This window comes from Mustela erminea, chromosome 1 (assembly GCF_009829155.1).
Source record: "Mustela erminea isolate mMusErm1 chromosome 1, mMusErm1.Pri, whole genome shotgun sequence".
Lineage (NCBI taxonomy): Eukaryota > Metazoa > Chordata > Mammalia > Carnivora > Mustelidae > Mustela > Mustela erminea.
The window spans coordinates 89,029,066-89,055,604 of NC_045614.1; the positions used below are offsets into that span (position 1 = coordinate 89,029,066).

The 26,539-nt window shown below is 35.1% G+C and overlaps 1 protein-coding gene across 9 annotated transcripts in view; it reads left to right on the top strand.

Moving 5' to 3' along the window:
• Nucleotides 1–26,539, top strand: part of ATP2C1 (ATPase secretory pathway Ca2+ transporting 1) — a 184,605-nt gene that overhangs the window by 135,949 nt on the left and 22,117 nt on the right. For 8 of the 9 annotated variants that reach the window (XM_032332924.1, XM_032332913.1, XM_032332904.1 and 5 more), the window contains 10 exons: nt 1,374–1,544; nt 3,027–3,124; nt 12,308–12,358; nt 13,265–13,431; nt 15,011–15,079; nt 15,716–15,832; nt 16,687–16,834; nt 17,580–17,675; nt 18,787–18,928; nt 20,971–21,095. In XM_032332924.1, the coding sequence (XP_032188815.1) occupies nt 1,374–1,544; nt 3,027–3,124; nt 12,308–12,358; nt 13,265–13,431; nt 15,011–15,079; nt 15,716–15,832; nt 16,687–16,834; nt 17,580–17,675; nt 18,787–18,928; nt 20,971–21,095 (1,184 nt within the window). Of the gene's footprint in view, nt 1–1,373; nt 1,545–3,026; nt 3,125–12,307; nt 12,359–13,264; nt 13,432–15,010; nt 15,080–15,715; nt 15,833–16,686; nt 16,835–17,579; nt 17,676–18,786; nt 18,929–20,970; nt 21,096–25,844; nt 26,017–26,539 lie in introns of those variants that run through there. The other variant, XM_032332978.1, reaches the window with a different exon arrangement.

Below are 26,539 nucleotides of genomic sequence, written 5' to 3' on the forward strand. Positions count from 1 at the left end.
AGAATTTTGTTCTTAGCAGCTCACAGCAAGAGGGTTCAAAGTTGGCTTGGGTTTAGAGACACTAAAGAAGTTTCAGAGGTTTCACACTTTTTAAACTCTTTTCATATGGAATACAGGTTAATAAAATACAATATATAATAATACAGAATACTCTAGGCTAATACCACCCCTCCACTGAGAGTGTTAGGAGCTGATTCCTTTTCTTAGGGTTTGCTGACACATGAATTGATACTCACTATTCCCTTTTAGTTGTCCTCTACCTCTGTTCCAACACCAGAGACTATCAAGTGTCTCATTTTCTCCAGGGTGAAAGCTTTTGGGGCTTACATCTACATAAATAGGTGTATGACTCTGATGTTGGGGAAATAAAAGTCATTTGCCTCTAAGCTTAGTTTTCAAAATATATTTAATCTCTCAAATCTTCTGCTTGAATAAGAATTGATACTGCTTGTGATCTGGTTATAAATCTGGTTCAGTTTCTCTATGAGATAGATACGTTTAGTTAGTGTGCTTTTTTGTGTTTTCTCCTGTAAATTGTTCAGTCTGATAATATTCCAAATGGAGACACATCCCTTTGACTCATAGGATAGTTACTAAAAGGTCCAGAATTCTGAGAAGAAGCTAAATGATATTGGAAATGAACAGTATTTTGTGTTATAGCTCAAGTGCCCGAGGATGATGGGAAACTCCCAATAATGATCTGGCGGTGTTATGGTAGATATGGTAGATATTCTTAGGGAACCAAAGTTACAAGTAAGAAATACTTACTAATGTTACGAAAAGAATGAAAGAATTTGAACTACTGTTAGTAGTGTTGTGCAGTCACTTTACAAATTAATTTACCTCCTGGGGTTTGTCATTTATAAAATTGTTATATGTTGTGTATAATTAATTAATATAGACTTTTCTTCAAGCTATTGAATTGTTCTGAAGACCTATAAAATGGAAAGATGAAGATACATTAGTAGCAACCCCCTTCAGAGGTGTCTGTTTAGAACTGACTTTCAAAGCTCAACAAACCAATAGTTTCTCCAAATACCTAATTATATTTTCTAAAGAACTAATACTTGATGTTCAGAGGAGCTGTGTGTAGTCACTTTGTAAAAACATTCTTTATTCACTCCTTACTTGCCTTCTCTGCTTAACAATTCTTTAGTCTTACTCCTTTTAATTTTTAATAGCTTTAAGCCACCCCATATCTAGAACCACTAAACTAATGTCTTAACATGTAATAATTTTTATATTTAATGATTATATAATAGTTACAATGACGTTATAGTCTTAAGTGATTTCTTTGTCTCTAGCTTTTGTCAAGTAGATTGTAATGCTTTTGTGACTCACATTTTCTTTTTTGGATTTTATCATTTCCTCAGTTCTTGCTTTAGCTTCTGGTCCTGAACTGGGACAGCTGGCATTTCTTGGCCTGGTGGGAATCATTGATCCTCCTAGAACTGGTGTGAAAGAAGCTGTTACAACACTCATTGCCTCAGGAGTATCTATAAAAATGATTACTGGAGACTCACAGGAGACTGCCATTGCAATCGGTATAAGTAGACTGCTTCCCTCTCTTTTGTTAATCACTTTTCTTTAACTGCAGTGCATAATTTTGTGGGCCATTAGATATAAAGTGTGTATGCATAATATTGACATACAATTAAAATGGACAGTTTTATTCATACTCTAAAAATGTGGGCAAAAAATTTAGGTTAAGAAGTAGTATTATTAATTGAAAATACATGACTAAACTGTTAGGAAATCACATTAGGTTTTACTCATAAAAGAATAGTTGATTATTGTTAACCTCATAATCCACTGTGCTGTTGGATAAAAGCACTGGATTATGCCCATGGAAGAAAACATGAAATTTAGTTTTCCCTTTAAACTTGAGGATAATTTTCAAAGCAGACTTTGACTTCTCCCTGATTTAGAAGAAAATAGCTTGTGTCTATATTCTGTTGTTAAATCATGTATGTGCTTATGTTGTTTGAATGCCATTTAAGATTACCTTAAGAAATAGGAGAGGGGAGCGTGGATAGCTCAGTTGGTTAAGCATCTGCCTTCGGCTCAGGTCATGATCCCAGAGTCCCAGGATTGAGCCCCGCATCATACTCCCTGCTCAGTGGGGTGTCTTCTTCTCCTTCTTCCACTCCTTGTGCTCATGTGCTCTCTCTCTCATTCTCTCTCAAATAAGTAAAATCTTAAAAAGAAAGAAAGAAAGAAAAGAAATATGAGGAGAGACTCTTGGATGGCTCAGTTGGTTAGGCATCTGACTCTTGATTTCGGGGCAGGTCATGATCTCGGGGTTGTGAGATGGAGCCCCACATCAGGCTCTGTGCTGGGCATGAAACCTACTTGGGATTCTCATTCTCCCTTTCCCTCTGCACCTCTCCCCGGCCCGAGATAGATAGATAGATAAGGGAAAAAAAAGGTACCGAAAGTTAATCTGGAGTTTGTAAACTGTGATTCATACTGATAAACAGTTTGCTAATGTCCATAATTCTGATTTTATTAATATGTGGAGAGACTGGGATAGGAGTTTCACACTTTATGTTATCTAAGAATATATCACCAGAAACATAGTGGTATAGGTAGAGGGAAGAATAAAGCTAGAAAAACTTTCCAACATCTATTTTCTTTTACATATAACTACATGATTACCACAGATCCAGTATTGTTTTGTCTGGCTTTAGAGTCTTTACTTAAAATGCATTTTGATCTTTATTAAAATTGAGCTACTAAGCAAAACCTGATGGCCCTGTTTCAGTGCTTAGGGTTGATGGATTAAATTGTGAAAACTCTTTATTCTTAAATTTAAACAAGAATAAAACAAACATAAAACCCCAGACTTTTTACTAATTCAGATAGGTTTGTCTTGCTAGTAATTTGTCTTGTGATCCCTTGGTATAAAGGCATTTTGTACTTAAAAAAAGAATGGATAACAAATCATACTAAGTGAGCATTATGTTGACTAGCTTAGCAAGCAAAACTCATTTGTTCAATATGTTTTCTCTCCCATTTCCCTTTAGCTAGTCGTCTGGGATTGTATTCCAAAACTTCCCAGTCAGTCTCTGGAGAAGAAATAGATGCAATGGATGTCCAGCAGCTTTCACAAATAGTACCAAAGGTAGGCCTAAACTTAAAGCCTTTTAGATGGAAAGGCCTTATTCTAAGTGTTACCATTTGACTGTTACCTTCATGAAACTGAGAACAATGGAGACAGGACCACCTAATTTCTGATACAGATCATGAAATGAAATCTTACCATTGAAGTCAGTCTTATCACTGAGAATATTTATGATGCATTATTTATGATCATTAAGAATACCAGAGTGGATTGTTAACTTCAGCAGGAATCAACTTTCCTCTGAGGAAGGTTCTATGGAGGTTAAGTGGTTGAATTGTATTTATAAAGTACAGAGTGGAGAGAGACTTTGTAATTTTTACCCATTTGTTTTAAACATGACATGAGTATTTAATGCTTTTTTTAAAAAATGGAGATATCATTTATATACAGAAAAATTTACCCTTTTTAATGTACAGTTTTAAGTTTTGACAAATGCATGTAGTCTTGTAACCAGCCACAATCAAGATATAGAACAGTTCCGTCATATCCCCACATTCTCCTTTGTGCCTTTTTAAAATAGTCAAATCCTCTCTCTACTTTTAGCAGTTGGCAACCACTGATTTGTTTTCTGTACCTGTAGTTTTGCCTTTTCCAGAATGCTCTAAAAATTAATCATATAGTATGAGGCTTTGGATCTGTTTCTACCATTTAGCATAATTCTTTGAGATTTATCCATGTTGGATGTGTGTATTAATGATATGTTCTTTTAATTGCTAAGTAGTAATCCAGTGTTTGAGTGAATGTTACTTGTTCACTGGTTTAAAGACATTTGTATTATTTCCAGTTTTTGTTGATTAGGAATAAAGCTACAGTAAACCATGTTTAGATTTTTGTAAGACAATAAATTTTCGGGATGCCTGAGTGGCTCAGTTGGTTGGGCAGCTGGCTTCGGCTCGGGTCATGATCCCGGCGTCCTGGAATCGAGTCCCGCATCGGGCTCCTTGCTCTGCAGGGAGCCTGCTTCTCCCTCTGACTCTGCCTGCCACTCTGTCTGCCTGTGCTCGCTCTCTCTCTCTCTGACAAATAAATAAATAAAAATCTTAAAAAAAAAATGTTTAAAAAGAAAATAAATTTTCATTTCTCTTGGGTAAATACCTAAGACTGATTGCTGGGTCACGTGGTTAACATATGCTTAACCTTGTAAGAAACTGCCAAGTTGTTTCTCAGGTTGCTTTATTGTTTTGCATTCCCATCAATAATATTTGAAAGTTCTAATTGCTCTGCAGCCTCGCCAGCCCATGGGATTGTCAGTTCTCTCACACTGTATTCTAATAGATAGAAGTGTTATTTAATGATCTTCAGGATCTTTATTTGCCATTCATATATCTTCTTCTTCTTTTTTTTTTTTTTTAAAGATTGATTGATTGATTGATTTGACAGACAGAGATCGCAAGTAGGCAGAGAGGCAGGCAGAGAGAGAGAAATGGAAGCAGGCTCCCTGTCTAGCAGGGAGCCTGATGCAGGGCTCAATCCCAGGACCCTGGGATCATGACCTGAGCCGAAGGCAGAGGCTTTAACCCACTGAGCTACCAAGGTGCCCCCATATATCTTCTTTAATGAAGTGTCTGCCCTGCCTATTTTGAAAAAATTGTGTAGGTTTTCTTATTGAATTTTGAGAGTTCTTTATATATTGTAGATACAAGTTCTTTATCAGATACTCAATTTGAAGATAGTTTTTCCTAGTCTGTGGGTTATCTTTTTATTCTGTTAACATTCTTTCAGAGAGCTGGACTTTCAGATTTTGATGAATTCTATTTTATCATTTTTTTTCTTTTATGGATCCTGATTTGGATGTCTTCTCTAAGAATACTCTGCCTAACCCAGTGTCACAAAGATTTTTTTTAACCTATATTTTCTTCCAAAGTCTTTCTTTATATTTTTAGATTTTACACTAAGGTTTGTGATCCATTTTGAATTTTTGTGTATGTATGTGAGAAATGGGTTGAAGTTCAGTTCTTTTGCAGATGGATATTCAATTGTTTCAGCACCATTTGTTGAGAAGACTTTCTTTGTTTTAGTTTGAATAAGCTAAAAAAAAAAAAAGACTGCTTTTTTTTTTTTTTGAAATGCCTTTTTACCTTTGATTGTAATGCTTTTCTAACAGATTATTTGTAGGTAAAGAACCTTTTCTTCATAACCTAGTAACTTCTTTAGGGCCTTCAGGTATAAGATTATTTTCTTAGGATGTTTTAGTGGGCAGCATTCCACAGAACCTGATTTGTGGGTGCATAGATCCTGTAGGAAGGGCCCCCAAAAAGATAGGCAGTATTATCGTATCTAAGCTCTTGACAGTTCAAATTTCTTGTCCTGTTACTTCACCTATTTATGCACATATATTTGTATATTGTTTAAAGTAAGTGTTTATCATCTCACCTTTACTTTATTAGGAATATTTTACCTATTGTTGACAGTAGTAAAATGTGCTACCTTCTTCACTTATTTTACAATCAGAACTGCAAATTATATGTTTAAGACACTGAATTTTCTTAAATTATTTCTACATCTTAACTTAAAGCTTTTTATAATACAATTTTCTGATTAGAAAATTTATTCATTAGTAGTATATGTTCATTGTAGACAAACTGAAAACCTAGAAAAGTAAAAGCTAAATTGGAAATTGCCTGTAATACAGAGAGATTGTATGCCCACAGAGCATCCAAAATAATAAATTAACCCATTTCTTAAAAAATGTGTTTAACAAAACCTGGTTGGAACTTTATGAAATTATAAAGAGGAATATTCATTTAACATAACTTCAGCATTCCTAAAATCACTAGTTATTATTTTACTTGGGTATACTGTGTATGGATAAACACATGGCAAATACATGGTTCTATAATCTTCTTGTTGAAATTTTAGCTTCCATTTATTTTTTGTTATTGTAAACAATACTTCAAGGATAATAACAGTAAGCAAACATTTACTATGTGCCAGGCAATGCATATATTACATACATTATTTATTTACTTAGAGTAGCCATCTTATAAAAGAAGAGCAGCCCCATTTTTAGAGATGAGAGCATTGAGGGCCAGGGAATTTGGGATACTTATTTGAAGTCTCAGAGCTGATGAGTGTGGTAACAGGGGTATTGGAACTGGAGCCCAGGTCTGTGTGACTCTTGAGTTCATCCGTTGCTTACTGATTCATTGAACATTATTGTACAAGATTCTGTGCCCATCTCTGATTATTTCTGTAGAATAAATTCCTGCAGGTAAAATGATTGGATGAATTACCAACACATTTACAAAACTCTTAAAATATATTGGTAAATTGTCCTCTGAGAAGGTTTTAGTTTATGTTGCCACAAACTGTGCTTCATACAGTAGCATTTAGTCCCTAGGCCTCCAGCCTCACTTGTGGTTAGACTTTAGCTATTGTTAAGCTATTTCCATATTTGAATGGGACTGTGTGTGTATGTGTCCTTTCCTGATAGTTTCTTCCTGACATTTATTTCTGCAGTAAATTCTGTATTAGGTTCCCCAGGGGTATTGGGGCAGAGTATACATTAGTAAGTATATGTGAAATCTGCAGTTAATTAAACATTTTCCCATTAGACCTTTGTTCAACCTTTTCTTCCCAACCTATTCCCAGAGATGGTAACAAGTAGTGAAACTGACAGATTTGAAGTTTCATTTTATTTGCTTTCTTGGTTCATTCTCTGGGCTCTCTGATAAAAATGCTAATGAACTCTGGAAACCATCTTAAGTGTACTTAGAGAGGGAAGTAGCAAATTGCAAATTACAAATTATACTGTCAGCCTGGACAAATTATATCTTTTCCAGATAAGAGTTTTTGTGCATTAATTATGGAAGATGCCCTGGTGCTATTCCAAAGAGACTAAAATAATATAAAACCTAAGCCTTGTGAAGAAGCTTGTTGAATTACTTAAAGTCATCCTCCTCTAAAGAGGAATTCCATAAATACCAAGCCTTCTTTCCAGATGTTTCTTTTGAATACCTAAATCTTTTCTCCAAACGTTGTTAATGAATTACTCTAGTTCTTTGGACTTAGCTGGACCCCCCTTTTCCCCCAACTTTATTTTCCTTCCCACTTCATTTTGTGTTTATGGAAAACTCTCTTATAGCTAACACTTATACTTAGTCTGATGTTTTTATTTCATATCAGTTTGAATAGATTTTATTAGTGTTAAAAACAAAAAAAAATTTCTTCTAAATTGCCAGCTTACTGAGATTTTCCTACATCTACTAATCACCTTAACTCTTTTCCTTATTAAAATATCTTTTAGCTTTCTCTTTCTGTAATTCAGTCATATTTCAGATCTAACATTGCTCTGTCCTGTTGATTTAGAGCTATTAAAGAATAATATGGAAACTGAATTTTGCTTAATGATTTATCCAGTCCGTCTGGGTATTCTCATTGTTTTTGATGAATTCTTCCAGTGTGTCCTATATGTCCCAGTGATAAAAGTAGACATTCTGTTTCCTTCTTTGTGTGTTTTTTTTTTTTAATAGTAGTACCTCCAATTGTAATTCTTTTTCTTTTCTTTTTTTTTTTTTAAACATATAATGTATTATTAGCCCCAGGAGTACAAGTCTGTGAATCGCCAGGTTTACACACTTCACAGCACTCACCATAGCACATTCCAGTTGTATTTCTACCAACCTATTAACCAAATCTCTGTAATTTAATCCCAATCTGTGTGCTGTTTAATTTTTGGCAGGTTGTAAATATTTTTTTTCAATCACCTGTTTGGGTTTTTTTTTCCCCTCTTCAGTGCATTAGGTATCTTTTTATCTTTCCTGGAAGGATGAGGAAACTCTAGCAGGTTATTTTAATGCCAGGAATGTTTTTCATTAACTTCTCCTTTAATATTTTCCTGCGTTCTTCTTTTTATAACTTCCTTCCCTAACACCATTGTCTATCAGAACTCTGAGTGCTAACCACAAATATGACACTGAAAAGAAGGCATGGGAAAAGAAAAATACATAGATTTTCCTCTCTCTTTTTGATGATTTTCATCTTTTTTTCCCATATTTTCCCCTGAACACTCTCCTTTTCTGACAAAGTTCTACTTCTTTTTTCACTGTCCTTTTACCTTCCTGTCTTCATCCTATCCTTTCCCCTCTTGCTCCCAAATTACAGAGATTTTATTGTGTGCTTTTACCTTTAATCAATATATTATTTTTTTCCAGGTAGAGAAACAGATGATAAAGGTGAAAAGATTATGAACAGAGGAAATTCATTTACCCCCAAGTTTAATCCAATCTCTGTGATAGAGTGATGTAGCGCAATCTTTAGTTCTTTCTGTTTTGTTTTGTTTAGATCTCATTTCTTTAGGCTATAATTTTGTGTCACTACATTTAGTGTTTTTAGTCACTAAAAAGATGGACCTGCTCTTTTGGTGCTTTAAGAACAAATTTTGCTCTGTACCACATGCAAAATATCACACGAGTCTTCAGTTTTGCATTGAGATCCCCTTAGTCTCAAAACTACTGCTCTAGTTTTTGAGCTGCCACTGAAGCTTTGAAACACTAAAATCTTGTATCAAATGGTAGGTGTACTGGATGCATGCCGATTAGTGTTACTGCCCAAGAGAAATACTCTTTCAGTCAAACAATTGGCATCTTCACTGCCATTGTCAGTGATAACGCAGTGGCTATAATGGAATAATTTGCAGTGTTTCAAATGATTGGCAGTGGAACAAAGGCAGAATTTTACTGTTCAACCTGAGTATTGGTAATTAACCTTTTATTTAAATATTCTGTAAAATCCACAGTCTTTGCCAAACACTCCTATGCTTCAGCAATATGTGCTACATGATCAATTTCTGCAGTAATGTAAAATTTTTTACTTAGAAGACAAATAGTATATTTTCATTGCATTTGTAGCTTAGTCCTTGTTAAAGACAGATGAAAGAGTCTCAGTGAATTTTTGAAATTTTTTGAAAGGAAATATATTCTCCAGATATGAATTACACGATTCATAGTACCTGGAGGACCTAGGCATATGTAATAATATGATATTCCAGTTAAATTGAGTCTTTTGCCTAAGAAAACAATCCTCATTTTTTTTATACCTTTATTAAACTTGGGAAGGAACCTGAGAACAGTCTACATGATGGTACTAAGAGTCATTCAATGATTTATTAATTTATTTTATATGTAATTAGGGAGGACTGAGGTATAGGATAAAAATCTTTGCCTTCAGTGGAGCTTACAAGTCTAAGATAAGTAAATACGTACATTATGTCAGCTAAATGCTAATGAGCATCGGCAAAAGCAGAGAAGAGACAGATGAATGACTGAAGAGGTAGATTCAAATTTTTAGATAACATGGCTAGGAAGGGCCTCCCTGGCAGCCCATATAATATCTGAGGAAAGAGCACTCCAGACTGAAGGAACATGAGGTTAAAGACCTTGAGGCAAGTGTGCGTGGCACATTTCAGGAACAAGGAGGAGGCTGGTGTAGGTGTAGTTCAGGTGACTAGTGAAGAAGGGGCATGTACTTCATTGAAGGCCTTGGTAGGTAGTGATGGACTTTGGCATTCATTCTGAGGGAGGTAGGAAGTCATTGTAGCATTTTGAGCAGAGGATGGATGTGATTTGACTTCTGTTTTAAAAGTTTCATTACAGTCACTAGTTGAGAAGAGACTGCAGGAGGCAAGGGCAGAAATAAGAAATCAGTTCAGGTGTTAGCCTAGAGTGTTGGCAATGGGCTTAGAGGAAGGAGGTTGAATTCTGGATTTATCTGAGGATTGAACCCACAAGATTTGCCGTTAAACTGCTTGTGATAGAGAAACTGCATCTGAGAGAAATGGAGGAATCAAGGACTGACTCTCAAAATTTAGAGCCTGAGGGGCGCCTGGGTGGCCCAGTGGGTTGGGCCGCTGCCTTCGGCTCAGGTCATGATCTCAGGTCCTGGGATCGAGCCCCACATCGGGCTCTCTGCTCAGCAGGGAGCCTGCTCTCCGCTCTCTCTCTGCCTGCCTCTCTGCCTATTTGCGATCTCTGTCTGTCAAATAAATAAATAAAATCTTAAAAAAAAAAATTAAGAGCCTGAGTGACTATGAGGGTATACTTAACCATTAGCAGAGGATATGAAGGAGTATGTATTTTGGAAAATAACAGGGGTTCAGTTTGTGATATTTTTAAGTCTTAGATGAGACATCCAAGATGAAATGTGGAATAGATGAGTGGATTCATTTCATTGGTCTGTATTTTAGAAGAGCGTTGGGGTGGGAGACAAAAATGTATAATAATAAATAAAATCTAAATCTCTAAGGCTGGATGAGATCACCTAGGGAGAAGTAGGGGATTCTTAGACCTCTTATAGTGGGGACTTTGAGAACTAAGTTGTGGAATATTCCAACATTCAGACTTCAGGGAGGTTTGGAGGAACCTGCACAAGAAGAGCAGCCAGAAAAGTAGGAGGAAGACTAGAGAGTATAGGGTGTCACGGAAGTCAAGTGAAGAAAGTGTTTCAGGAGGAAGGAATTGCCAGCTATGTTAGGGTGCTGCTGAGAGGTTAAGTCAGAAGAGAAATGACCATTGGTGTTAGCAATGTGGGAGGTCTTTGGTAATCTTGAAAGGGGTTTCAGGGCAGTGGTGGGGACAAGGGTCTGATTGGGATTGATTCGGGAAAGAATGAGAAGAGAGATGGGAGACTGCAAGTACAGAGTTTTGCTGTAAAGAGAATGGGGTAAATAGGTTGGCAGCCGAAATGAGAAAGGAAGTTTTTAGTTTTGTTTTTATTTAAATGGAAGAAATCACGGCATGTTATATACTGATGGTAAAGATGCATTGGTGAGGAAAAGATTTTGATATAAGAGGCGGGAGAATTTCTGGAGCAATGATCTTAAATGGGTCTGAAGGTAGAATATTTGACCTGCACTAGGAGCATATTCAGCTCATCCGTTGTAAAAGGAGAGAAGGCAAGGATTGTGTCTGGATACAGGTTTTGGATAGTGGGAATTACGAAAGTTCTCTTCTGCTTCTGTTTTCTTTGAAGTGGGAAGCAAGATGGTCAGCTGAGAGTGAGGTTGGAAATGGGGATAAATTGAAAGTATGAGTAGAGAAAACTTAGTATGAACTAATTTTCTAGGACAGTAGGGAAGAGAATGACACATTATGTAGATGTTAAAAATCACTAGGAGTTGGAAGTGTTGTTGGAAAGAGTGACAGTGAGGAGGAAATTAAATAAGTCACAGGGATGAAAAGTCCAGCATAAAGAAAATAGTTACTAATATAATGTCTGGTGACAGACGGTAACTACACATATGGTGAACATTGCATAATGTATAGAATTGTTGAGTCACTCTTTTGTACCCATGAAACTAATACAATGTTGCATTTGTTTAAAAAAAAACTGAAAAAAATTTTGTGAAATGTGGGGGAGTGACCTGTAGCAGTGAATGAATGCCCATTTAGTGGGAAGTCTAGTCTTACATGACATTCAAAACTAGGGTTTTTGTGAATAAAGAAAGGAGAATGAAAGACACCTACCCCTGTCTAGTGTCTCCTGATGGTACTGTGAGAGGACTGTCGGGATGGCCTTGGTTTATGAAAAATGAGGTTAGAGCAGTGTGGAAAAGTAGAGAACGTGGGATATTGTTGATGCCTTCCTTTGGGGCACAATGAAGGGGTATTAGGAGGTAGGCGATGAGATCAGAAAAAGGGATTAAATGCATGTTTTGGAGAGATAAGATCATATAAACTGTTGAAGATACAGTGGAAGGGAATCTAAAGAATTAGCATGAATACAAGAAAAGGAGCAACACTTAACGCTCTTTAAAAACAGTAACAATAAAAAGGTTCTACAGACTTTGAGAAGCAGCTGATTTATATCTTTTCTGAAGACAGAACAAAGGGAAAAGTCCATTTTTGTTGTTTGCCAGGGTAATGAAGAAATAGATGCAAGAGTTTTTCCTTTCTCTGTCTCTGAAACATTTTAAGAATGAGCCTGTTTTCTCTTCATAGCTTAAACATTATGGCATAAAGTGGGTAACTTGTTTAGGTTGTCTATTTCCTGTGGTACCTTTGGTAAAGTTTGAAATGACCATGTCAAATGAGTATTTTAACAGACATGGTATATTGCTTAAGCTTGATCTCTACAAAGTAAATACAGTTTAAATTGATAATTTAAAAAAATCATTGTTACAAGTACATGGGTTATTCTGATATTTCTTATTGTTGAAGATTTTTAGTGTCTCCTGTATTTTAACAGGTTGCGGTATTTTACAGAGCTAGTCCAAGGCACAAGATGAAAATTATTAAGGTGGGTCTTTAAGATTCACATTGTTTTATCTCTATCTCCAGAATGCTTCTTGTCTTTTGTTATGCTTCCATTACTAGGAATATTGATGTAACATTACAGTCAGAAGTATTGTGAAGCAAAAGAGATTTTTTTAAGAACTTTAAATGGAAGCATTAATACTTTAGTTAATAAAGGAAGATGTAGAAGAAAACGTTAATGAAATATCTGCAACAAGCTTTAAACAATTGAACAGTGTAGATGTATGTTCTGACAGGAGTTCATAGCCAAATCATCCCAGTGTAAATAGCAGTAATTGCCTAGAAACTGAGTAAATACAGCAAGAAAAGGAAATGTTATGAGTGGGAACAGTATTTCAAAGGTTATGGTTATTTATATTAATCAGCTAAATATATACAAAGCAACTGACGTAGTATCCATTAGTTAAAGGGCATAAGTTCTTAATCAGAATAGCCCTCCATTGTATTAGTTCAGAGTTTCTCCACCTTCACAACTATTGACATTTTGGACTGGATTCTTTGTTTTGAGGGGCTGTCCTGTGCGTTGTAGAATGTTTAGCAGCATCCCTGACTCCTACCCTCTATATGCCGGTGGCATTCCCAAAGTCATAATAAAGAATATCTCCAGACATTGCCTAATGTGTCCCCTACAAAGCAAAATTGCCCCTGAGAGCCATGGTTTAATTGACTCTAGATCAGACTTTAGACATAGCTCTCACACATAATAGTCTATATTAATAGGAACTTTTTCTAAGCTTTATCTTAAGACCTCCATATGTTGAAGTTTGTTGAAAACTCAGTGGTCCATATTCTTTCCTTTATGATGTGAAAAAAAAAAATAGGAGTTGCTTATCCTTTTATCTTTGTGGAAGTAACATTCTTATCAGAATCTCCTTTCTCCCCATTCCAGTCTCTACAAAAGAATGGGTCGGTTGTAGCCATGACGGGAGATGGAGTCAATGATGCAGTTGCTCTGAAGGCTGCAGACATTGGAGTTGCAATGGGTCAGACTGGCACAGATGTTTGCAAAGAGGCAGCAGACATGATCCTTGTGGATGATGATTTCCAAACCATAATGTAAGTTTTGTTCAGTGAATGCATATCACAGAATTTTTTCCCATCTTTTTCTGTACCCCATCTCCAGACAGTTCAACTGGAAAAGAATTGGGATAGTCAGTGTATTACGGTATTCAGAAGTGGATGAACTAAACTGTTGTACTAGAATTAAATAATCTCATTTATGGTCTTTTGTGTGGTTTTGGACAATATTATTTGTATGGGATGGAAAAGACATAATAAATGGCTGAGTCATTCATTTAAGAAATATTTACTGAGTGTAGCCAGATGTCACATTTTTTTGGACCACCACAGGAGTCTTACAGCAGTAAACCCTCATGGTGCCTTTATCTAGTTAAATTCAGGCTATCAGAAATATGCATGTCTATAGCCTTAGAGTCAGTGTAAAAATAACCAAGTTTCCATCCATACATATTTCCTTATATCTGTAATTGTCCATGCTGTCAGTGATGTAAGCTACAAATTTAAATAGCTTTGTCTCCTTCAGCCACTGTTTCTAATTGATTTAAGATTCTTCTCTGATACCTCGTCATGTCAGTTGTACAATGTTCTGGTGGGGCAGGGGTCACTTGAATCCTGTTATTAGAGATAACCTGAATCTTCCTTAGTTCAGTGACTCATGCTCATTACATGCCTGGCATGCTTCATTAACCCATGGTGGCGTAAAGTGGAATATGTGGGATCTCAGGACTCAGAACTGCCTTGGTCTTGTAGGCATATAAGTTTTTTTCTTTCCATTCTTAGAATTGTATAGAAATCTTAAAAGGAAGGGAAAGTTGTTTAAAAAACACATATTTTCCTAGATTCAACCAAGTAAGAATTTATTTATATTTTTAATTTTTTAAAAGATTTTATTTATTTATTTGAGAGAAGGAGAGAGAGCATGAGCAGCAGGGAGGGGCAGAGGCAGAGGGAGAAGCAGACTCCTTGCCGAGTAAAGAGCCTGCACCAGAACTTGATCCCAGGACCCTGGGATCTTGACCTGAGCTGAAGGCAGACATTTTACCTACTGAACCACCCGGACGTTTCTCAGATGAGAATTTAAATGAATTTTTGTAAACCATATTCTCTATATAATTCTGTTACAGCACATATCTGGTTATGTGTGGGAGCAATAGCTTAAATTCTAGATTCTTAAGTATCTTATTACCATTTAATTCCTGACATATGTTAATTTAACACTAAACATGCATGCATCTTGTACCTTTAAGAAAAAGAAAATTGGAGGGGTAAATAAGATCATTATTTTAGTATTATAAATGTGTAGTATTATCTCTTATGTAAAAAGACAATGGAAGATTTTAATGTTGAAATATCTTCAAGAATAAGAATTTTAATATAGTGTAATGAAATTAGTTCAGATAGAGCTTCACAGGCTTGACTTTCATTCCATACCAGACTAATGTTTCTGTATTTTTTTTTCTAATCTTAATTATATGAAGAAAATAATAGATTCTTTTAGTGATGTATGTGTTATGTCAGTTGGAAATTTGTTTTCAGCATTAGCTCTACAGTGTTATAGGTAGATCTTTGTTTTTGTGTGATAGTATTTCTTACTTAATTTCTTTTTAAATTTCAGGTCTGCAATTGAAGAGGGTAAAGGGATTTATAATAACATTAAAAATTTTGTTAGATTCCAACTGAGCACGTAAGTTTGTAAGAAGTTTGTCACCATAGGTCTTTTAGGTAAATAATATGAGAAATAGAATTCAAGCGGAATGCTTAAAAGCTTCTGGGCTCTGGTTCTGAGCATTGTTCATATGTAAGTTTTCCAAATGAAAATGAATTCTATCCTAAAATTTAAAATGGCATGATAGAGAGATGATGTCTATATCATTATCAAAATATAAAAATGTTTGTGGATTATTTACTAGCTTCAGAAATAACTAATGAAGGAGTGTCAGATATTAGTGTGTTTCTTTGGTGTCTTTTTCAAAAGTAGAAGGGCTTTTCTGTAGCAGAAAACATTTTCCAAAATATTGTGGAAACTGTTAACAGTTATGGAGTAACAGCTATACTGAACTCAGTTTTTAAAATCGTCTTCTGTTTGTTGTTATCCAAACATCTTGGAATCTTTTATTTAAATGCTGTGGATTTATAAAATTTAACTCTTAGCTTCAAAATGTGCACACAAATGAAGCATAGGATACTCAGAAATACAGACTTTTTTTAAAAGCACAGTAGTAAAATGATATTTTCAAATGCTGAAGAAGTGATATTGTAAAAGTAGTAAGAATTATACTATGCTGACAGATTTTTTGAATGACTTTTTTTTTCCTGACAGGAGTATAGCAGCATTAACTTTAATCTCATTGGCTACATTAATGAACTTTCCTAATCCTCTCAATGCCATGCAGATTTTATGGATCAATATAATTATGGATGGACCTCCAGCTCAGAGGTAAGAGGTATTTTATGCATGAACTAGTAGAAAGACAAAGAAGGTGTGATATCTTGATGATTAAGTTTTAAGATTTCATTCATGGATAGGAACTGGAAATCCATTCATGTAGCAACATGTTTGTTATAAATTGTGTGATTTGTGCATATATCATTTATGCTCTTTGGGTGTTTGTTCATGTGTCACGGATCTGAGCTTTTTTATTAGATGCCCATTCTTAAGTTGAGAATAGAATAGATGTTTAGATGCCCATTCTTAAGTTGAGAATAGTCTTTGTTCTCAGGAAATAAGTTTTTGTTTCTAAGAATGAGATGTGATGGAGAAATCCTGCGTTTAGTTTTATTACCTGGGTTCTATTGTCAATTTTAGAGACTTTGGGAAAGTGTTGAAGGATCTAAGTATTTTCTTCGGTAATGGGCCATAGATTCTGCTTTCCAGCAGAAAAAGTAATTGAGTGATACATCTCAGTGGCCGTTATAACAAATCATCCTAGTCAAAACTTCCTTGCATGAAAGGTATTTCAGAGTTTACTCAGTAGCTTAGTATTTCAGGCCATATTTGAAATAAGTAAACTTGTGTGTAAATGAAATTGGACAATTTTTTGAAAATTGACCATGAGTCTCCCATCAAACTATGCCAAATAAACAGGAGTAAAAGAGGGAAGAGTGATAAAATCCATGGTTATTTTTTAATAAACCTGAGTAGTTATAGCCAACCTTTTCTTTAGGATTCAGCATTTTGTTTCCATAAAAAAGCATTTAATTTCTTGGATAATTGTGGTTAATGAGAGTGTAAAAGTAACAAATCCAAACCTTAAAACTTTAAAGTAATATACTTTTCTATTTGTTTTGAAGCCTTGGAGTAGAGCCGGTGGATAAAGATGTCATTCGTAAGCCGCCACGCAACTGGAAGGACAGCATTTTGACCAAAAACCTGATACTTAAAATACTTGTTTCATCAATAATCATTGTTTGTGGGACTTTGTTTGTCTTCTGGCGGGAGGTATAGTCACTGGATAAGCTGCTTTAATAGCATGCATTCTGTATGACTTAGTTATTTTGGTGTGTTACACAGAAGCTTAGAAAATTAGGAGAGCTCTTTGGAAAATACAATAATAATATTTTAAAATAGTTTAATTTCAGTTTTTATGGGTAAAAGATTTGCTGATTCATTTATTAGAATAGTTTAAATCTGCAAAGGTATCAGAGCAATAAAAATAATATTTGGGGAGAAATTAGAAAATCTGAGTCTGTTGCTACTTTATTTCATCAGAAAAGGAGTTGTTTTAATATTCAATATATGGTGTGTGAGAAGATTATTTATTTTTTAAAAATATATATATATTTTTTAAGATTTTATTTATTTATTTGTCAGAGAGAGAGAGGAGCGAGAGCGAGCACAAGCAGACAGAGTGGCAGGCAGAGGCAGAGGGAGAAGCAGGCTCCCCGCCAAGCAGAGTCCGATGTGGGACTCGATCCCAGGACGCTGGGATCATGACCTGAGCTGAAGGCAGCTGCTTAACCAACTGAGCCACCCAGGCGTCCCGAAGATTGTTTATTTAGATTACAGCTATTCATTAGTGATTTATTTAAATGGCATATAGGAAATTTAGGTCGCTTATATTTGTTATGTCTTAGACTAAAGCTGTTTTATTCTGAAGCAATGAAAATATTAACCTTTTATAAGCTTGCAGTATTTGTTCATTAAGTTCATCTACTGATAATCATTTATCAAAATCTCTTGACAGCTACGAGACAATGTGATAACCCCTCGAGACACGACAATGACCTTCACATGCTTTGTGTTTTTCGATATGTTCAATGCACTAAGTTCTAGATCCCAGGTATGCTTAGGTGATCTTAGCTGACTGATTCAATTAATACAATCTCTCTGATTATAAGTAGGCAAGGATTATGGGGTTTTAGCTTTGCTTGATTTTGTCTTCACAGATTATAGCCCCAGATACAGTCTTCCCTATAAACATGTACCTACAAATGTGTCATAATGGAGATAGGGCATTTGGGCAGATAGCCTTACCCATGACCAGAAAAATCCAAGTTAATCACAAGTTTAATCGCCTGGTCTTTCTTCTTTCCATTTTCTTATTATCTGTAGCTTTAAGATAGGTTCAAGTTAATATTATCTGAGAGTATTGGACAGACCTCATGGCTTCTGTTAAGATGGTATTAGTCTCATTTTAGGAGGAAGTATTGTTAGAAGTACAAGAAAAATTTTGTGCATATTAATGTTTTCTGATTATTTGTCAGTGTGTCAGAGCTTAGGACATTTTAAATTTGCTTTTCTTCCCATGTTGTATCTTAAGGTATGATCGCCTTTTCTTGATTGGAGTGTTTTGATAGAAAATCAATGGGCTGTGGGCTAGAACCTAGTAGTACTTTTTCAGAGAATAATTGTTCTTGAAAACTAGTTCTATTTTGAGGCCTGACTCTTCATTTCAATTCTAGAGCTCCTTATAAATCCTCAGTTGTATCTGTTACCATTTGGCATGCTGGAACTTTCCAAGTACAATGAATTGTCATTAATTTAGACTAAGTTTTGAAGAAGCTACAATATTTACACACATAACTAGATCTATTCATTAAGAAAGGCTTTTAGATTATGTACTTTAGTGGATAGAAATGATTTAGCAAAATAATCATACAAATGAAGTTTCCAATGTTTTGAAATGCTAGTAAGTTTCTTTTCTTTCTGTGGTCTCTTGTTGATGTTATTGTAGCATCCTCTTGCAGAGAAAACTTTCTTGATAGGGAGGGTACTTTAAATTGTACCTTTATGCTATCTGAATTATTCCAAAATAGTAGTCAAACCATTAAGAGATTGTAGGGCATCGCCTAGTTCAGTCCAGTTTATTAAAAATTAGAGATGACTGTGATAATAAAGAAGCTGTTTCAATGACCAAGGAATAATAATTGAACTCTTTGCTCTGTCAACAGACCAAGTCTGTATTTGAGATTGGACTCTGCAGTAATAAAATGTTTTGCTACGCAGTTCTTGGATCCATCATGGGACAATTATTAGTTATTTATTTTCCTCCACTTCAGAAAGTTTTTCAGACCGAGAGCCTAAGTATACTGGGTAAAGAAATGTTATCTTACTATAATTTATATTTTTTATATGAACTATTGTATTTTCTAATGTAAAAACTATCTAATGCAAAAACTATTGTTCAAAAACTTTTTTAAAAGTGAGATAAAAAAGTGAATTGATTTGAAAAAGGAATGTGTTCTGGGCTCCTGGGTAGCTCAGTCATTAAGCATCTGCCTTCAATTCAGCTCAGGTCATGATCCCAGGGTCATGGGATCGAGCCCCGCATTAGGTTTCCTGCTTGGCCGGAAGCCTGCTTCTCCCTCTCCCACTCCCCCTGCTTGTGTTTCCTCTCTCTTTATGTCTCTCTCTGTCAAATAAACAAAATCTTTAAAAAAAAACAAACAGGACTGTGTTCAGTTTTTTCATTTGGAGAAGTTTGTGGGGAGGGCACTTGCCTAACTCTAGGCTTTAAAATTTTTTGTGATTTTTTTTTTTTCTTGCTTATCAGTTGTCAAATTGTAGTTGCTGAATCTGAACTACAGCAAATGAAAACTTGTTTTAGAGCAATTGTAGTTTATAACTTTTTAATCTTACATGAAGAAAAAACTAGATTTGGGCTTACTGAAAACCAGGTTGCTCTTCTTAAAAGTTAACAATTTCAGTAAACGAATATTTCACTATTCTTACTTGCTAATTTGTGCATTCTTGTTTTACAAAATAACAGCCTGACCCTAAAAGCAGAAAATTTTATTAAGATTATATGGAAGGTAGACATTATTCTTTCACATACTATATATTAAATGTATTATGATATAGTACGTTTAAAAATAATTTTCCTGTGTAAGGGTGAGGATTCTTGTGTTTTGTGGTAATGCTACTTTTAATTCTTGTGTTTTTAAGTTAATTGGGGGTATTTATGAAAATAAGGTATGCAGCCTCACTGTATTTTATGCTATAAGTTACAATTTACCTTAAGGTTGAAATAGTTTAATTTCAATTTTTTAATTTCATATTTACACTTGTTCCTCATATTAAAAAGTGGGGTCTTAAGGAAACAGCTTCAGTTTTTCAAGCAATGAGTAAGAATGGAATAGTTTGGATACTATTGTAAGACATGGTCTTAATTTATTTCTTTAAAAAAAATTTTTTTTTAATTTTATTTTTTCAGTGTTCCAAGAGTCATTGTTTATGTTTTACAGCCAGTGCTCCATGCAATATGTGCCCTCCTTAATACCCACCACCAGGCTCACCTAACCTCCCCCCACAAAACCCTCAGTTTGTTTCATAGATTCGAGAGTCTCTCACGGTTTGTCTCCCTGTCCGATTTCCCCCAATTCACTTTTCCTTATTTTTAAATCTTTAAAAAAGATTTTATTTATTTATTTGAGAGAGAGAGAACATGTACACAAGTGAATGAAGGGGCAAAGGGAGAGAATATCCAAGCTGACTCCACCTGAGTGTGGAGCCCAATATGGGGCTCAATTTCATGACCCATGAGATCAGGACCCGAGCTGAAACCAAGAATTGAATGCTTAACTGACTGAGCCCACCCAGGTGCCCTAAAGACATGGTCTTTGAATGGTAAGTTCTTCTAGGCTCTTGAATGGAATGGATAGAAGTTCCTAAATAATCTTTAGATAGGCAGTTTTCAATCAAATTAAAATTGAAAAGGCTGTGTGATCTATTAAATAGAGAACTCCACTTGCTTGTGTTGCCATTAATGATTATGGTTACAAGGCTATGATTACAAGGTTATGTTCTAGTTCTCTGGCTGCTGCCTTTCCTAGCTATATGGCTTCAGATAAGTCATTTTTGAGCCTTACTTTCCTCTTCTTCTTCTTCTTCCTTTTTTTTTTTGGTGGGTAGCAAAGCAAAGTTTATTGAGCCATAGTATAAAGCTCCTGAAGAGGGAGGGGACCTGAGAGGGTTGCCCCTGATTTTCCTGTTTTTAAACTGAGGCTGATTGTATGTACCTCCTAGAGTGGTTGTAAAGCAGAGTATTTTAAAAGCTCTGTTACAATGCTAGAAAAGCTATTAAGCTTTGCAGCTGTTTCAAAGAATTGTAAAATGCAACTTATTTTCTCTTGCAGATCTGCTGTTTCTTGTGGGTCTCACCTCCTCAGTGTGCATAGTAGCGGAAATTATAAAGAAGGTTGAGAGGAGCAGGGAAAAGATCCAGAAGCATGTTAGTTCGACATCGTCGTCTTTTCTTGAAGTATGATGCATATTGCATTCTTTTATTTGCAAACTAGGAATTGCAGTCTGAGGATCATTTAGAAGGGCAAGTTCAAGAGGATAATGAAGATTTGAGAACTTTTTAACTTTTCATTGACTAAAAATGAGTGTTATGTTAAAGACTTGATTTGAGACTTTAACCTGCTGGCAGTCCCAAATGAAATTATGCAACTTTGATAACATATTTCTTGATTTAAATTGGCTTTTGCAATTGAGTGGAACTTTATAAAGCATATGGGCAGTTATTTAATTAAAAAAAAAAAAAAAAAAGGCAAAACCTGAACCACCTTCTGCACTTAAAGAGGTCTAACAGTACAAATACACTATCTATCTTAGATAGATATAAATTTTTTTTTAATTTTTAAATATTGTACTATTTATGGTGGTGGGGCTTTCTTACTAATATACAGATAAATGAAATTATTTCAAAGGCATTCTATTGGTTTAGAAGTTGATTCCCAGGAATGCCGTATTTCAGCTACTGTATTTCCTTTTTCCTGCAATGTAAGCAGCTCAGACACCTTGTGTTACTGTTTTTGTATCAAGTTTTTTGCACAGGATGTGACCACTGTCAGATCACTGTTCTTTTCTTTCTTTTTGTGATTGAAAAGCCTATACTGCAATTTGAAGTAAATGTTTGCTTTTCTTAGTAAGTGTAAATGGTTGCTTTTTTTTTTTTAAGTTATGAGTGTGGTCTAGCAATATTAATACAGGGTCATCAAGTGGCATTCTAGGTAGAGTAGCTTTGTCTGTAATTAACAGTTAGTTATAGAATCAAAAGCATTTAAGGGTGATTGGGCTGAAATTTATGATAGATTATATGAATATGTTAATGCTTCTTTTTTTGAGTTAAATATAAATATTTACTTTGTCAAGTATCATTTTGTCATCCCCTAAATATAATTCCAAGTAACTCACCTGAACAATTGGATTTTATTTTTCTTAATGTCTTTCTATGTATATTTTTAAGCATCTTTCTTAGGAAGTATAGAATGCTATACTTAATTTTAAAAGCCCCAAATTCAGAGAGATGGTTTATGAACCAGGGTATACGGGAAGACTTGGTGCTGGCCTTGCTCTTTGAGTATCTGCATCTTTTCTGGCTTAGATTGCAGCACTACCCTGAGCCTGTTCCTTCAGACTTGCACCATTTGTTCTCTGCCTTCCTTCGGTTGCATTGGGCATCACTAGAGAAAAAGCTGGATTTACTCTTATAGTGCCATCTGTTTTTATAATAGCTTGGTGAGGTGTAGGTAATTTTTTTCTTTTTTTCCGTGGTGGCAAATTTGGGCCAGAAATTCAAAATTAGAAATCCATTTTCCTATTGAACATTTCTCTCTGACACAGAAATGGGTTTTAAATTCTTACATGTTTAATTCTTTTTGAAATTCATTAGTTTTGTATTTTGTAATTATTCTTCGTTTTTTAAACTGTCAGCGTAAACCACTCGCTAGTTTTTATCAATATTAACCTGCCAGTGTTAGCACTGAAATACTGTTATTAATGATAGGAAAAATATCTATTCTTTGAGTCCTTGTGATTGAAACAGTTAAGTATTAGGAGCCAAGATGTCTGAAATTTATTCTCCTTTACCCTTTAAGGCTCAATAGTCACATGTACATTTTTCTCATTAGATAGAACATAGAAACCATTGTCTAGTCACTTCATCTTTAATGACATGATGTCTCATACCTAAATTTTGTATGATTTTTTTTTCTCTGTTACAAAGATTTGAAATATGTTATTATGCATATCAATCTTTTGCTTTCCATTTTAGGTTCAGACTATGACTTATATGAAATAAATGTGCCTATCCTTTCATTCGGTTTTTGAACCAAAAGAAAAAAAATGATTTCTTTTCATAAGTTAATGACTTTCCAGTCGGAACTGTTAACATTAAAATCTTATGGATGTAGAAGATAACCAAAATTAGGCAGTACTCATAGTGCATAGAATCTGTGATTTAAAAAGAAGTGAAATGTACAGTACAAATGTACTATATCCAGGTTTCAATTTTCTGTAGTGTAACAACAAATTAGAATATATTTGTATATATATCTTCCATAGTATATCTCACCCAAATTAGTATAGTATAAATAATTTAAATGTGCTTGTATCTAAATTTAAAATTTTTGCCCCATTTCCTAGCCCTAGGACTTGCAGAGTCCTTAATAATACTAACTTACTTGATTTTTCCCTGTTAGACTACCTCCTGTAGTTATTTGTTCCCAAAGTGATTAAATATCTGGGAAGAAAAGAAAGGAACTTGAAATAATTCACATAGGTGGATAATTCCCAGCTGCAGAGAAACAGGGCTTAACATGTTTTCTCACATTTGTACTGAGCATAGCATGACCTAGACATGAAACAAAGTGAAACCAGTTAACCTAAAAACCTCCCCATTCAGGATACAGGCTTTATTTAATAGCACTAACCACACTCAGAACGTTAAAACACATTTTTTATATTTTATACCCATGCAAGGTACATATTTCATATTGGTAGTCTTTTTGAAATCATTAAGTTTTAATCTCTTTTATATAGGACATGCATGAGTATTGGCCATACTCAAAATAGTTTCTCAGTGAAAAGAATTAGTGTCAAACAATATCATATTCAAGAACCTTAATTAACTTTGGCAGTTCATGTGCATTGTGTGTGACTCAAGCAAAAACTTAGATGGATGAATTATCATTTCAGTAAACTTTTACTTAGTGCCTAGAGTTTGCTAAGAATAAAAATGTGATAGGATCCTAGTCCTTCAAGATCTCATGGACAGGGTTGGCAGGGCATGCAACAACATGTTAACAAGCTATTTCATGAAAGTTAGTAGTGGTCTTGCACATTTATTTTAAAAATACACATACATTAAGATGAATTCAGCACACATTTTACTGACGTTTCCCTTTACATTGGCATTTGGAAATCTTTGAAATGCCTTGTTAGACTAAGTTACAGTCCAAACAGCTGATTTGCATACGGAAATGTGGTGTGGGTAAATATTCTAACTGGTATGTCACTGGATAAGCTGATTATCCCCATAATTAGCTTCCTTGAGCTCAGAATTTAGTATGACTATTAACTCTTTTTTATAGTTTTTTTTAAAAAAGATTTTATTTATTTATTTGACAGAGATTACAAGTAGGCAGAGAGAGGGGGGGAAGAAAGCAGGCTCCTTGCTGAGGATAGAGTCCAATGTGGGGCTCGATTCCAGGACCCTGGGATCATGACCTGAGCTGAAGGCAGAGGCTTTAATCCCCTGAGCCACCCAGGCACCCTGACCATTAACTCTTGTTAGACAACCTTATTTTCAGTTTTGGTTTTCAGAGTTGGTTGTTGTTGATAATGGAGAATGGCTATACCAGTCCTTGATATTAATGTAGATATAATAGACTATATATATTGTTTAGATTTAGTTGTCTAAAGAATTAAGAGATAGTATCTTGCCTTTGTGGGGAGTTCTCCGTCTTAACCCTGGAGACCAGTATGAGATATATTTGGCACAGTGGAAAATGCTGCCCCAGATATTATCACAGCTAACGGAGAGAAACAACTTCATAGGAGGAGGTTGTCAAAGAAATTTCCTAGAACTAGTAGTATCTGAATCAAACCTTAAATTAGGACTCTCCAGCCTAGAAGGAGCAGAATAACTTCTACAGAGGTATTGATGGAGGGCTCAAAGGAACAGGTGAAACCACAAGGTGTTTGGGGGCAGTTAAGACAAGAGGTATATAATGTTAGGGGTTGGATAGATAGGAGCCTAGTGGTGAAGGTAAAAACATTTGAGTGGTGGCATACTGGAAGATTTCAGGAGTGGGATATGAGTTTGGATTTTTGTCTTAAAATAACACTAATGGAAGCATGGAGGGTGGATTGTAAGGCTAAAACAGGGAGACTGATGAAGAGAATTGTAAAAGATTAAGTGGTAGAGGGACAAACTGAGTTGTAGCAGTCAGTATGGGAATAAAGGTATATCATTATCTGTCTTCTAAGAGATGGTATTGACATGACCAGATGGGGGGAAAGAAACATGTGGAAATTCCCTGGCTCTTTGGACTTTCTGGCTTGGATAGTAGAGCTGTTGGGAGAATTACCGAAGCTGAGCAGCCTTTAATGGGACACAAGTCAGTTTGACTGGAAGTTTGTGGTATCCTTGAGATTTCCCAGTGGACATGTTAGAAGAGGTTTTAGCTCAATATGATTTAAAGTCATGGCTGACAAAGAATAATGTAGGAAAATAATTTCTTATTACAGGCATTACCTATATTCTTTTGCTAAAAATAAAGCAATAAATGAATGTAAACTTGGCTTTGACAGAATAAAATTTTTTTGAAAGTAGTTTTTTTTTTAGTAAAGTAATGTAAGATTCAGTAAACAAATTCAAAATGCAAGGGGAAAAGATAGGAATATTTCAGCTTCCTCTGTTGTAGAGCTTTCAGAATGAACCTGTTATTAAGATTACTGGTGGGAAGACCCTGATCTGAATTATTGGGAATGCATCTTTTTGATGTTTGCAGTAAGATACTCTTAAGGGGTGAGAGAATATAAGCAAAGAAATGCATCGCTTAGATTGAAGTTTTGCTGTGTATGAAAACATACTCAGTGAATGGCATTAAGGCTGGAAAGTAGATGCTTGCTCCGAGAAATTTATGGCAAGAGAATTGAAAACAATGTTTTGTTTTGTTTTTCTTTTCCATTTTAGTTGTAATTCTTTCTTGTATCTTTCCAGCCTTGTATCCCACACAGTGTTCTAACACAGTCCACTTATCAGTCTTTTTGGATGGTATTCCTTCATCTTGAAAACCTTTTTCCTCTGCCTCAATTTTAAGAATTGCAATTTTTACCTGTTCTTCAAAACCCAGCTGAAGAGCCAACCAGCATGGCCTTTACTATAACGATGTGTGTGTGTGTGTGTGTGTGTGTGTGTGTGTGTGTGTGTGTGTGTGTGTGTGACAGTTTCTTATACATACTCTTCAGAATAAATCCATCTGTAAGTTTGGGCATAAAGTTGTGGGATTTTTTTTTTTTTTTTAAAGAAAACAGAAACTTAAGTCCAAGCTACTACCTTAATCAATCTAGACAGAAATTTGGTATAATCTTTTCCTTTTATTCAAAATAAGTTTAAGTGGTGAAATTTGGAGATGAAAGTGAAAAATCTTTGAGCCATTAGTTTTGATCTTTATAAATTCTTTTCTAATCTAAATCTGCTGTTGTTCCTATGTCCTCATGAGTATGGTAACTGCCTCCATTTGTCCAGCTGCCCTGGGTAGACTGTGTTTCATGTACGGGCGGATCACTGTACACACCTGACTTTGCCATTCCTTTCCCTTTTTGTTGACATGTAAACAAACTGACAAATATTTTGGACAAAGGCCCACATTGCTATGACCGTCCCATGGCTGTTAGTCCTGGCAGAACTGCTTT